General features: G+C 55.8%; 2 protein-coding genes across 3 annotated transcripts in view; one reads left to right on the forward strand and one right to left on the reverse strand.

Annotated features, from left to right (window-relative positions):
- CCDC151 (coiled-coil domain containing 151) overlaps positions 1-397 on the reverse strand; it is a 15,303-nt gene extending 14,906 nt beyond the window's left edge. Inside the window, exon 1 of the mRNA XM_006875171.1 lies at positions 154-397. Within this exon, the coding sequence (XP_006875233.1) occupies positions 154-397 (244 nt within the window). The remainder of the gene's footprint in view (positions 1-153) is intronic.
- Positions 398-1,562: 1,165 nt separating this feature from the next.
- PRKCSH (protein kinase C substrate 80K-H) lies at positions 1,563-11,824 on the forward strand. 2 transcript variants are annotated; one of them, XM_006875137.1, is made up of 16 exons: positions 1,563-1,647; positions 1,851-1,967; positions 2,397-2,492; positions 2,587-2,644; positions 3,372-3,489; positions 4,870-4,999; positions 8,394-8,478; positions 9,227-9,305; positions 9,949-10,035; positions 10,151-10,324; positions 10,395-10,491; positions 10,857-10,926; positions 11,160-11,249; positions 11,350-11,424; positions 11,510-11,609; positions 11,678-11,824. In XM_006875137.1, exons 1-16 carry the CDS (start codon positions 1,563-1,565, stop codon positions 11,822-11,824), a joined length of 1,608 nt encoding a protein of 535 aa, XP_006875199.1. The 2 variants fall into 2 exon arrangements, with proteins under 2 accessions (XP_006875199.1, XP_006875200.1); XM_006875138.1 differs by having other exon boundaries at positions 10,151-10,303.
- Positions 11,825-13,470: the final 1,646 nt, after the last annotated feature.

The following is a 13,470-nucleotide window of genomic DNA, read 5'->3' on the forward strand; positions in this document are numbered from 1 at the left end:
AGTTTATTGAGTTCTGAACCCAGGAGAAGTTTTCAAAGCGAGAATAACAATAAGCATGTATGAATTTTTGCACTGGTCCCACCATGCCTGGTAAGAGGCTTGGGTGGATACTATTCACTCCTGGCCCTCTGTCCCCACTGCCAGCCATCTTACCTAACAGTTGTATCTTCCTTTGTAACTCAGCTACTTGTGTTTGTACAGGAGGCTTCACTTCACTGGGGTAGAAAGGTCCCAACTTGGAATGGACAGGGTACCAGGCCCGGGACGCACCCTTGTTTCTGGGGTGACCAGTCTTGGTCTGAGGCTGACTGCCTTTGACCTTGGATGAGGGCGTCGATACTTGGTCTTGAGCAGTCAGAATGTTGGCAGAGGCCGCTCTGCATAGAGGAGATGCCATGATTAGGTGGGGGCCAAGAGCCCCTAGGGGTTAAGGGGCGCGACTAGGGGTCGATCTTATCCAGGATCCAGTACGTGTTCCTCCGGTTCAGGGTTGCACTTTCAGACCGCTTAGCAGGGCCTCGCTGCATATCCCGGTTGCTAGGTAACTGCTTCCCCCTCCTCCCTCCAGAGCGCTCCCAAGGAAACCGCCTGCCTTTCTCGCTGCCACTCTCATTGGCTGACGCTACACGGAGGAGGCGGTCCCAACAGGAGGCGGGGCAGAGCAGTGCAGAAAACTCGTGTGTGTGTGTGTGTGTGTGTGTGTGTGTGTGTGTGTACTTTGATGTCACGTGTTCATCTTATTTCCCTTGCGCGGGCATTTTGAAGAAACTGGTGTGGTGTTGTAGGATCAACACTGGACTGGGAACCACAAGGTCGACAGTTCAAACCCACCAGCTGCTCCTCCGAAACCCTATACAGGATCGTTGAGTCGGAAGCGACTCCACAGCACTTAATAACAACAACCCCAGAAGCAGCCACTCTCAAGATGGAGGCTCCTGGCGCCGCCATTAAGCGCGAGCCTTCAGACCTAGCCTTCTAAAGCTACACAGTCCTACCCAAGATGGCCGTCTCAGTTCGCGAGGCCGCCTTATGCCACTCCCAACATGGCGTCCCAGAGTCGCCACTCAGAGAGCGGTATGGAACCGGAAGTGACGTGTTTTAGACTTTTCCGCTTTCTTTCTGCTGCAGGAACTGTGGCCACTGGGCCAGGGGGGCGCGGTGGATATTGACCTTTGGCCCCCGCCTCGTGTAAGTGATTAGAGGGCGGGAGGCCTCCCCAATTTCCTATAGAGGGCGACCGGAGGGAGCTTTGTTGCGGGGAGACTATTAACCCCTTAGGCCTGTTAGAGGGAATTGGATAGCCCGCTCCCCTTCACAGGGAACGGAGATTTTGAGATTCCTACTCTTGATTTGAGCAAAGTGACACTCTCTTTCCCGGGTCTATCGGAAGCAAAGTGAGCCCCCATTGCCCGTGAGCAGTAGAGGGATCGAATTGGCTGGAGGAAGGGGCGCCTTCAGCTGGTTCTGGCCCTCTTTTTGTCTTGCGCAGCGTGCAGGAAAGTGCACGTCTCCGTGGTCTTCCTCCTACAGAATCCGCTTCCGGCCTCGGAACCTCTGGGGAGATGTTGCTGCTGCCGTCGCTGCTGCTGCTGCTGCGCTTCTGCTGGGCTGTGGAGGTCAAGCGGCCCCGAGGGGTCTCTCTCTCCAGTGAGTGGCCCTGCTTACCCACCCCCAGGCTGCAGATGGGGTAGGGCATGCGGGGGGGCACCCTTAGGTACCAGGGATAGACTCTTCCAACCTTTTGCTTCATTTCCCAGCCTCTGAGGAGGGAAGGTGGTAGTGCTCTGCGGGTGGGTGGAAGGCGCAGGGGATAGTCCTGCCCTGGGATAACCCCTTTCCCTTCTCCCCAGACCATCACTTCTACGACGAGTCCAAGCCTTTCACTTGCCTGGATGGCTCTGCCACTATCCCTGCCGACCAGGTCAACGACGATTATTGTGACTGCAGAGATGGCTCTGATGAGCCAGGTGAGCTTTTTCTCCATTGGTTCATCCGCAATTTCTTGTGCACCTGCTAAGTACTAAGCCCTGTGCTAACAGGGACCTGGCCCACCTTGCCGTTACCTGGTGCCCGGTTGAGTGGGGAAAAGTGTGTGGTCAGCGTTACGACAGGGAGACTCAGGGACCCCCATTCAGTCTGGGATCAGAATGGCTTCAAAGAGGAATCCTGGAGGGTGTTGTAGACACCCAGAGGTGGGAGAGAGGATAAAACAAACGGCGTTCTGGCCAGGGACCAGAGGTGTTGGTGGCAGCCCTGATTTGAAGGCCTCAGTGAGAGAGGCAACGAATGCTGCCGAGGTCTCTTTCTGCGTTGGCGATCGCAGGTTCTATCTGTGACAGATGGGGCATGCCTGGCCCTGAGGTGACTTAGCAAACCTCCCTCTCCCACCCCCGCAGGCACAGCTGCCTGTCCTAACGGCAGCTTCCACTGTACCAACACTGGCTACAAGTCCTTGTACATCCCCTCCAGCCGAGTCAACGATGGGATTTGTGGTGAGTGAAGGCTTCCCAGGGAAGGGGGAAGGGACAGCGGTGCAGCGAAGGAGGAGGCACTGCTAGACCTGACGGCAGCCGCCTCTGCCTTCAGACTGCTGTGATGGGACAGATGAGTACAACAGCGGCGTCGTCTGCGAGAACACCTGCAAGTACGTGGGTGACCACCTCTGCTCTTCCCCCTCCCCTGCAGTGAATCAGGTCCCCTCTCATTTCTGTTTTTGTGTGTCACATGCTTACTCAGTGCCAGGTACTGTGTGAGCCCGTCACCACTGAGTGTTCCTCTGGTGTGGGAACAGGTGTGGCCTTTTCCATATTTAACAGATGAGAACACTGAAGCTCAGAAAGGAAAATGGCTTCCCCAGGGTCACATGGCTGGGCTGGGCGCTAGCTGGGCAGGGGCTATTGCCTTGCTCTGCAACAGAACCTGGCAGTGTAAATGCTTCCAGATAGATCCTCTGAGCTGCAGAAGTGGGTCCCCTTCTGAGGCAGGCGGGAGTGCCTCAGAATTGAGGATTAGGGTATCTCTAGGAACAACTGCCTTCCCCTTCTCTATTGCTGATGGTTGAGGGCAGGGCTGAAGTCTTCCTCAGAAAAGCCCCAAACTCTTCTGATTCCGGATCTTATAAGTAGAGGCCCCACCTCCCAGCACTCCCTAATCTTTCCCCTTACCCCAAGGGTGGCCAAAGCCGCCTCCTCAAGGACCAGCATGAAAGGTACTGAGACCAAGAGAGCCTAGTGGGACAGTTATTTCACTGTGTCTCAGCCTTTTCCAGTGTGTGTGGCCAGGTGGGCTGAGCCCTTTGGGAAGAGGCAGACCTGGTGGGCCCCAAGTGCCCCCTAGTGGTAGCCTGTGTACCCCTCACACCCCTACCCCAGAGAGAAGGGCCGAAAGGAGAGGGAGACTCTGCAGCAGATGGCGGAGATTACCCGTGAGGGGTTCCGCTTAAAGAAGACCCTCATTGAGGACTGGAAGAAAGCTCGGGAGGAGAAACAGGTGAGGGCCTCCCAGGGCTGACCCCAGCGGGCCTGGAGGTATGGACTGATGGGCAGACAGAGCTGAGTGGGTTTTACACCGGTCCCCAACTGGCGCTGTCCTGGGGCCAGTTATTGCGTGTCTGCACCTTGGTTAGCTCTCATTTGTCTATTGGGGATGTGGTCATGGGTCGAGTGGGAGTAGTTGTCACAGATGTTGAATGCAGAGTCTTGGACATCAGACTGAACAGGGCTGGGAAGAGCTGACACTGCTGGGGGATAGAGGGACACGTTGCATCATGGTCCCCATCTGAAGGTGCTGTTGAGGTCCGTAGGGTGGGCACTTAAGGAGTCAGAAGAGGATGTGCCTCCAAGCATGTCTCTCTCCTTTGCCCACTACCCCTTGGTCCTCACTATTGCTGCTGGGTTTCCGCCTGACCCACTGAACAAAGATTCCAACTCTCTTTCCGTCTGGGAAGATTCCAGGTCTCTTTCCCTCTGGGAAGACTCTGGGTCTCTTTCCCTCTGGGAAGATTCCAGGTCTCTCTTCCATTCCAAAGCCCCTTCCATGTTGAGGGAGTGTAGTGGGTGGGTGGTACAATGGGAGGGAGGTCAGCTCCAAATGGCATTAACCTTCCTGGAGAGGGGGATGGACGCTGGTAGGAAGCCCACTGAGGTGTTGACCAAGGTCTTGGGAGGAAAGCAATCCCGAGGGGGCCCAGACTTGGCAGAGTGGCCAGACCTAGACTAAACTTGGGAGCCACATTGTAAGGTGGGAGCCCACCCACTGTACACATTTCCTTCTTGGTGAAAATATCCTCAGAGACTGGGCTGGGCAGAAGTCTGGGACTACACCTGGACTTGCCTCAAGTGCAGATTGTCTAGTGGAAGGGACAGACAGACAGTGACACCCAGGGCTCCTGTGAGAGGGAAAACTCGAATAAGAGGCAGAAGGGGCTCTTGCCCTATACCCCCTACCCCTCCTGTCTTGAGGGTAGGCGGAAGAGAAAACTTGAGGATGAGACATGTAGCTAAGCTGGAATCTGTAGGGTATTTTGGCGTTAGCCAGGGGTAGTGTTCCAGGCACAAGGAACAGCATGTACAAAGAGCTAGAGACGAACCTTTAGGGGTCTGAATGTTGTTTAGGTTACTTAGAACCTAGAGTGAGATAGGGAAGGCCTGATGGGTTGGAGAGGTGGGTAAGGCCTTGTAGGATGTGTTGAGGTGTTTGGGCTTCTCTCAGGAGAACTATGAACAACCCTGGCTAGGGAGAGACCCAGTGAGGTAGGTGTTTTGGAAAGAGCCTGTAGACTGCCCTGTGGAACAGAGGCAGGGAGGTAGTAAATGATGAAGAGGAGGCTGAACAGAAGTACAGCTGGCCTCTTGCCTTCTTCCCACCCAGAAAAAGCTCCTTGAGCTACAGGAGGGGAAGAAGACCCTGGAGGAGCAAGTGGAGATGCTGCGGATGGTGAAGGAAGAGGCTGAGAAACCCGAGAAGGAGGCTAAAGAACAGCACCGGAAGTTGTGGGAAGGTAGGCTGTGGTAGGGCAGCCAGAGTACTCACCCTTTACTTCTGGACAGCAGGGGAGGCCTGGGCCCAGGAGATGCTTGCTCATTATTGGTTGAATTTTGTTCCAAGTGGATTTTGATCATGGTTCCTTATTTCCTTTTCTGCCGAGTTTTCTTTGTGTTGGCCATTGTATTTGAAAATTAGTTGGGTAGTAACTTATGGCTTGGAATCAGGGGTCTTTCTAGAGAGAGGTCTTTTCTTTTTCCCAGGTACTTGGAAACACTACCATTTAGGGACCTCTCTCTTAGTCCACATCCAAGACTTGAGGTTCCTCAGACCTCTCAGGCAGTGTGTGAACTGAGAGCCTCTGAACAGACCAGGCGGTTTATGGCTCAGCCGAGGCCGGAGGGGATACTCCCTGGACCACAGCTTAGTTATTGGGGTTGGGGGTTGGGTTCTTGAATTGGTTTCCAACCTTAGACTTCCTTTGATTTCCGTCTTCCTTGCCCCATGAATTCTTATTAAAACAGACACCCAAAATTTGCAGGATTGGCAAAATTTCTTAGGGCAAAGGAAGCATCCTGAGTTCCTGAGTTCCTGCTATGCTTCAGCCGTTCCTGTTGCCTGGTCTGTTCCTGGTTAATCTAAAGGGGGTGATTTTTTGTTTTTTAACTTTTTATTGTGAATTGAATGAAGGTTTACAGAACAAATGATCAGTTTAACATCCAACAAACCGTATACTTTTTTTTTTTTTTTTTCATTACAATTGGCAATTCCATCCATGTACTTTCAGTGAACAGAATTTACCTGTCTTCACTTTAAGGGGGATGATTTTCACGTTGATGATTTTGTTGTTGGTGTGGAGGTGACTGGGGACCCCACATGTTACAGAATAGAGCTACTCCGTAGGGTTTTCTTAGCTGTCATGCTTATGGATGACCAACCCACCCGTTGCTCTTTGCAAACCCTATACAGCGTTGCTATGGGTCCAGACATAGGTGCATCTCCAGGCCCATTTCTGCCTTGGTGCCTGGGTTTGAGAAGATGTTTCTTTTATGGTTTCTTAGGATTTCTTGTTGTTGGTGGCTTGTGCTGCCATTGCTGTAAGTCTGAAGGCTTGTCCCTCATTCTCAGTCTGCTTCCTCAAGGGGCAGGATAGAAAGGGGAGGTGGGTGGACACCCCCTCAAAAGTAGTTAAAGGACAAGGCATTACTGAAAGGATTTGGAGCTGTGGCGTTAGTTACTTGTTGGGTGGCCCTGAGGAACCAGGACCACCCCCTCTCTGAGGCCACGTGGCTGAGCTTCCTCATCTCCCCAGGCATCTGTTGTGCTCTTCCGTCCCTCCTCCTGCCAGCTGGCTCTCCCCGAGTTCTCAAAACCAGTAATTCATCCAACAAGCATTTACTGAACACCTGCTATGTGGTAGGGACACACCAGGTGCCCACAGTACAGCACTGACCAAGATGGGCAAAGCCTCTGCTTTACTGTCAAGGGTGGGAGGGAGGGAGCAAGCCAGACAGGGAGCTGGCATGAAGGCCTGTTTTTTTCTGTATTTTTGAGAGGTAGTCATAGGTGCATGGCTCCCTTTTACCAGCCGTGTAATATTCCATGATCTGTTCTATTGAGAGCCATTCTGTTCAGCTGCCATTTTTTCTGTTAGGTTGTTGGTGTTTTTTTTCATCACCTGTAAGAGTTTGTGATGCATTAAGGGGTTGGCGTTTTTTTTTTTTTTTAAGAGCTTTTTAGGTTACACGGCAGATCATCAGTTTGCTTGCTTTTTTTAAAAAGTTTTTATTGTGAATTATGTGATAGTTTACATGGGAGAACATTAGCTTTACATTCATCCTATGGTATATCGTTTCATTGCCATGGTTACAATCCCCTCCATGCATCATCAGCCAACCAAAGGGTATACCCCACAAGCCTGCCCCTCAGTCGTCAGCACACAGCTCCTTTCCCTCTCTGGGTCTAAAGTCTCCAGCCGCTCCATCTCTCCACGTCATCATCTCTGCCTCCATCTCTGGTGTCACTGCTTCTCTGAGTAGGGTCCCGCTCTCCGCTCTTCTCCCTTGATATGGTCCCAGGGACCTCAGCTCCTGGCCTGCAAAGTCAATCATCCCCCTCCTTTTGCTACAAAACGTCTACCTTTACATTTCCAACCCTCACAAGCAGTCCTGATAACAACTATTCACTATTGTATCACAAGAGACCTATCCCTATCTCCTTTCATCAGCCCCGCCCTCTGGATCTAGGCTCCCTCTTGACAGCTTGTATGCCAGTCACTTCTTGCCTTTGTAACTGCCATGCTACCACGTATCCTGGGCACTCGTTTGCCAGGCCATGTCTTAGCAGTTGAATTCACAAGTCTTCTCTGAAAGGATTCCATGAGCTTCCTTTCACCTGGGTTGTGGCAAACTCATGCCCAGTTTTCCTTTGGAGACATTCTCAGTGTAGAGCTGCTGAGCCTAAGGGCACGATATCACATCTTGACCCAGATTTCCCAAAGGGAAGCCGAGAAGCTCAGGGCCGGGGGCCGATGGCATGACTCTGCCTTCTAGTGGACTAGTGGACAAGTCTCTTCTCCCAACACGCCTTGGTCCTCGCATCTGTGAGAGGAAAGTGGTCAGCTGGGTCTGTAGGGGTGTGGTGGGATCTCACAGGTGACCCACAGCTCTGCCAGCGCTTAGGAAATGCTGAGCCAAGGCCTGGCAAACAGGAGCTTAATAATGGCTGCCTTCCCCCTCTTCCCTGTTGGGTGGGGATGAGACAGGCAGAGGGGGATCTCAGTGAGTGTGGCCTCTTCTCTCAGAGTCCCCAGTGGGCTGGCCTCTCTCTGAGACCTCCCCCAGGGACCTCTGCAGTGCCATTTACCTGGTCTCCTCTTGTCTCCTCTGACTCCCCTGCTCCTTGCTTGTCTGCCCTGGGTAGAGCCCTTCCCCTAGCTCCAGTCCTGCCATTCCTTCAGGCCTACGGCTTGGGCGATGCCTCCCTCCCTCTTGGCTCACCCTCCTCTCACCTGTCTACCACTCTGCCCTGACCTCCTGGCTCCCCCTGACCCCCTGGTCTAGTTAGGCCCCACTCAGAAGTCTCTGGATCCCACTTCCTGGAAGCCCCCCACGTCTTTGCTCAGATGGCCTGTATACAGTACACACTTGCTTCTCCCCTGGTGGCTCCTCCTAGAAGCCCCTTTTCCTGACCCTTCTGAGCCCTGCATTCGCCCCCTGCCTTCTGCTGTAGGGGTCCCTGGGCCCCATCCCTCACTAGTGTCTTGTCTGTCCTCCCCGACTGCCCTCAAAGGGCAGTGATGTTTGTCCCTCTTGTCCACAGGGTAGGGTCCTCAGGGGTGAGTGGTCCTGTGGGGTGTTGGGGTACTGGGAGCAGGCCAGGCAGAGACTGATGGGCTGGCCCCTCCACAGAGCAGCAGGCTGCTTCCAAAGCCCAGCACGAGCAAGAGCTGGCGACCAGCGCCTTCCAAGAGCTGGACGATGACATGGATGGAATGTGAGTGTGCCCACCTACTACCCTGCCTAGGCCTGGGTCCCGTCTTCCAACCCAGCCTTTGGAAACCGGCCCAAGACTCCCCTCCTTGCTGTGGGGCACCTGACCTCCCAGGCGCCTCATGCCAGGGCACAGTGGTGTGGGTCCACTTTTCCCAGTCTGCTCTGTGGCCTGAACACTTTGGTGGGAACCAGCCCTGGGTATGAATCCTGGCTGTGCCTCTGAACTGGCCCAGGCATCTCTGCGATGGCTTTGTTGTGAAGGCTTTGTTGGCGGTGCGCTGATCGGGTGGGAGGTGTGGGGTGGGGGAACACAGGGCAGGCAGGGCAGGACCTTTCTCTGACTGGTGATGGAGTAGGGGAAGCCAGATACGATGCCTGCCTCAATGGCCAACAGGGCTAAAGAGGGCTCTGTGGGGGTGGGGTTCAGGGCAGAAGGGCAGCTTGGATATGTTGGGTGCTATAGACGGCAGGAGCTGGGGCCTGGGTAAGCAAGATAGGGCTCTGGGGAGTTGAGGAACTGGTGGCTTCTATCCTGCCTCTTTGTTTGAACCTCGTCAGGGTTAGGAGGCAGGGACCTGGTCCTTCAGAGGGTCCACCTCACTCCCCACTTCCTGTGCCCCTCCATTGCCACCACTTCAAGGTCCTTAGACAGGTCCTTGGGAAGGAGCTCTGTCAAGGAGAGTGGACAGCATGGCTCCTGTAGTCTGCTGGGCCTCACCTCTCTCCTGGCAACCCCCCACTCCCTGCAGGGTCTCGGTGGCTGAGCTGCAGACCCACCTGGAGCTGGATACGGATGGGGATGGGGTCCTCTCAGAAGGGGAAGCGCAGGTACTCCCACCGTGCCCTCTGCCTTGGACTTCTAGAGAAGGTGGTCTCCAGGGTGACCTCAGGGCAGGGAGTCGGGGAGAGGCTGCTCTCTTAAAAAGCTTGCCCCTGGCTGCAGGCCTGGAGCTGCTGGGGGACCCAGCTGTGGTCTCCATTCGTACCTGAGAGAGCCCAGAGAGCAACCACCCAGGGCAGCTTCACAAAGGCCTGTGGGACGAGGGGCGTCTTCAGGCGTCTTCTCACGAGAGGGCATGTGCCTCTGGCTTCCCCTCTTTCCTGGGCCTTGCTGGTAGATTCCCACTGTCCACCCTGCCATGACCAGTCCCAACCCAGTCTCTCTTCCTGGAGGAGTGGCTCTCCCTCTCGTGTCTCTCGTGTCTCTCGTGTCTCTCGTGTCTCTCGTGTCTCTCTCGTGTCTCTGGTGGCTGCCTCTTCCTGGGCTTCTCAGGCTCTTCCTCACCTGGCTCAGCTCAGGTCTCAGCCGCAGGACTTGGCCCAGCTGGGCTTCCTGGGGTGGGGGGTCCAGTATGCCTGTGCCTGGCACTGAAGCCTCAGAGCCGCCCCCCCCCCCCCATCACCTGATACCTGGAGCGGAGGTGGGGGGACCTGCAAGTCCTGGTTCTGACACCACTCCCCAACCACACAGGCCCTCCTTGCGGGGGACTCACAAACGGATGTCACCACCTTTTATGACCGTGTCTGGGTTACCATCAGAGACAAGTACCGGTCAGAGGTCAGTGATGGAGGGGCAGCTGTGGCCCTGGCCTCCCCAGACACCCTGCATAGAGGCCTTCCACTCAGCTGTCCATCTCCCTCCCTCCCGGCCCCCTGACACCACTGCCCACCAGGTGCTGCCCACTGACCTGCCAGCACCTTCTGATGACCTGACGGAACCCAAGGAGGAGCAGCCACCTCCAGAGTCTTCACCCCCCGCTGGTGAGGAGGAGGAGGAGGAGGAAGAAGAGGCGGAGGAGGAGGAAGAAGAGGAGGAAGAGGCCGAGGTGCAGGGAGAGTTGTCCAAGGTGTGTGGGGGCATTGGCAGCTGCTGGGGCCGGGGGTAGAAGTTACTTGCTGACTCTTCCTCTCCTCCAGGAGACCCTGCCCCTTCAGGTGCCCCCCCAGACAGCCAGCTCCACTGAGGAGGACAAGCTGCCACCCTATGATGAGCAGACACAGGCTTTTATCGATGGTGAGGTTTGGGGGTGGGCCAGGCACTTTCTGCTCTCTCCTGTTCGAGCACCTGCTTGACCCCCCCAACCCCATTGGGGTCCCAGCCTATGCCCCACCAGTGCCTGCTATGGGCCTAGTGGCTGGGGGACTCGTGGAGAAGCCCGGGGAACCTCCTGCCTCCCCATGGGGCAGCTGTTTGTTTGTGCCACCCCTGGCGGGCAGGGAGCCAGCTGGAGCCCTGGCCTCGTTCCCTGCAGAGCCCAGAGCCTCCTGCTGAGTGGGGTCTGCCCCAGGCTGGCAAGGACCCATCAGGGCTCCTGGGGCGCAGACCTTGGTGGGGGGGCTGTGTGTCTTGCCCCTTTGACCTCCCAGTCCTGCCCCCAGCTGCCCAGGAGGCCCGTACTAAGTTTGAGGAGGCCGAACGATCCTTGAGGGACATGGAGGAGTCCATCAGGTACTGGGGGCCCTGACCCCCCCCCCCCCAGCCCTGCTGCCAGGCTCCCCAGGGGAGGTGGTAATTGGGAGTTGCCCAGGTGACAGGAGCAGCCAGGTGGTGGCTCCCATGGGAGGGTGTCCGGGTGGGAGCCCAGGCTCCAGGACTGCTGGCTGAGGCCCGGGTCCCTTCTGTGTACGTGTGTGTCTGTCTGTCTGTCTGACTCCCCCTCACCCCTGTGACTTGCCCTCCAGGAACCTGGAGCAGGAGATCACCTTTGACTTTGGCCCCAGCGGGGAGTTTGCCTACCTTTATAGTCAGTGCTATGAGCTCTCCACCAGCGAGTACGTGCTGGGGCCCAGGGGGCGGGGGGCGGGGCGGCTCTGGAGGGTGAGCCCCACCTCTCCGCATGTCTCCCTGCCCACCAGCCCTATCCCATGACAGGTACATCTACCGACTCTGCCCCTTCAAGCTCGTCTCCCAAAAACCCAAACTTGGAGGCTCCCCAACCAACCTTGGGTGAGTGGGCCTGGGCTTGGTCCCCCTTCCCTCTGCCCCCAGCCACCCCCACCCCGGCCAACCTCTAGCACCTTCTTTTCGGCAGCACGTGGGGCTCCTGGGCCGGCCCCGAACACGACAAATTCAGCGCCATGAAGTACGAACAGGGCACGGGCTGTTGGCAGGGTCCCAATCGCTCCACCACTGTACGTGCCTGATGGGTGGGGTGAGGAAGGGGTGCCCGAGCCCACCTAAGGCCTCCTGTCCTGCCCAGGTGCGACTCCTGTGTGGGAAGGAGACAGTGGTGACCAGCACCACAGAGCCCAGCCGCTGTGAGTACCTCATGGAACTGATAACGCCCGCCGCCTGCACTGAGCCGCCCCCTGAGCCACCCGTAGATGGGGACCATGATGAGCTCTAGCCAGCTCCGGCCAGCCGGTGCCCAGGTAGTGTGCATGGGGGCATCTCTCAGCCTTGGCAGCTCTGCATCCCTCTGCCTCCCTCCTGCTCATCTGGTCTGTTTCTTGCCCCAGAACCTCAAGGCCTGACCCAGCCCTCAGTCTGTGGACCAGGCAGTTCCCCTGGTGGTCCACCTCGTGAAGTGAAGGGGAGACAGGAACAATGGGGTTTGTGCCCAGCTCTTGGGGGGCAGTGGGCAGGGCTGAGCTACAGCCCCTGGCTCAAGTGGCCTCCAAAGACGGAATGAAGGAGCCTAGTGCCCCCTCCACCCAACAGCTCACCCCTGCTGCTCCCCTCCCCTGGGGAGTTTGCTTCCCCTCCTGGTGAGGGGGTGAGTGATTTGCCCTGTGACCTGGAAACAATAAATGTGGTAGCCCCCAGTTGTCTGTGCCTTTCTTTACTTGCATGAGAGCTGGGGTTGGGGTGGGAAACTGGGGAAGAGGCGCCCTGTGGGCCTTCTCCGCATTGACCCAGCACCACAGCTGGGGACTCCCACAAATGACCTAGGTGGAAGTCCAGCTCCACCACTTCCATCTGGGTTCTGCTGGAACCTGTCACTTGCCCTCTATGAATCTGTGCTGTAAGGAGGCCTGTGGGCCCTCCCGGCACCAAGCCTGCCTCCAGACTAGACTGAGACCCAGAGAGGGACAGCAACTTGATTGGGACACACAGACCCACAAGCAGCACAAACACCCAAAGAGCTGTAAGATTCTGAACTTTTATTTTCTGGCATGAAAAGTACAAATAATTAAACAATTCCATGTAAAAGTCTGTTACCGTGGCCAGGCCTGTAATCCCGGTAATAAATAGTCTAAACGCAACGCAGTGTTCTTGTTCGTTTTTTTTGTCTTTTTTTGTAGTTTTTTTTTTTTTTTAATCACCTCCAACATGGACTCTGTCGTGACTTAGAACCTTCCAAATAAATAACAGGATGAAGGGAGGGCTGGAGGGGCTGAGCCCCCTCCCCAGGAGCCCTGGCCCAGCCTGCCACTGGGGAGAGGGGCTGGCCTCCAGGGAGGGGACCTGGCTGGGCTGAGTTCTGTGTTTTAGAAAAAGATGTCCCCTCCTCTTCTTGGAGGGGGCGGGGCTGGCAGGGACCTAGGCCTTGGTGAGGGGGTGGGGTGTGCCCCCTCTCCAGAGCCTAGCCCCCCCCCCCCAGGGTAGGGGACAAACCCAGCCCTTATTGCTCACAAACGCCTCGGGCACGCTTCCCACATGGGCACACGTGTTGGCGCAGAGGCCGGAGGGGGAAAGCCCCAAGAAACAGCAGGTAAGAGGAGGGACCCCTGGGGGCTCCTGCCCTGCTGGAGGGAGAAGGGTAGGGGGACTCAAAACCACAAGAATAAATAGGTTTGTGTATCAAGAACAAGCTAGGGTCGTCACCAGCTAAATAGGACTGAAAAAATTCTCAAGACAAGAGCAAAAATTATTCCATCGAGACCTGGACATCACTGGCCATGGGCGCAGGGCACTAGCCCTGGGTGCCGCTTGGCTACCTTTACTGTTAATAATTATTATTTAATGATTCCACTTCCCCTTTTATAAATAAATTAGGCATAACCACGTCTCGGCAAAAAACTGAAAGAAAAAGAACAGCATCGTTCCTTA

This window comes from Chrysochloris asiatica, unplaced genomic scaffold (genome assembly GCF_000296735.1).
Source record: "Chrysochloris asiatica unplaced genomic scaffold, ChrAsi1.0 scaffold00312, whole genome shotgun sequence".
NCBI classification, from domain to species: domain Eukaryota; kingdom Metazoa; phylum Chordata; class Mammalia; order Afrosoricida; family Chrysochloridae; genus Chrysochloris; species Chrysochloris asiatica.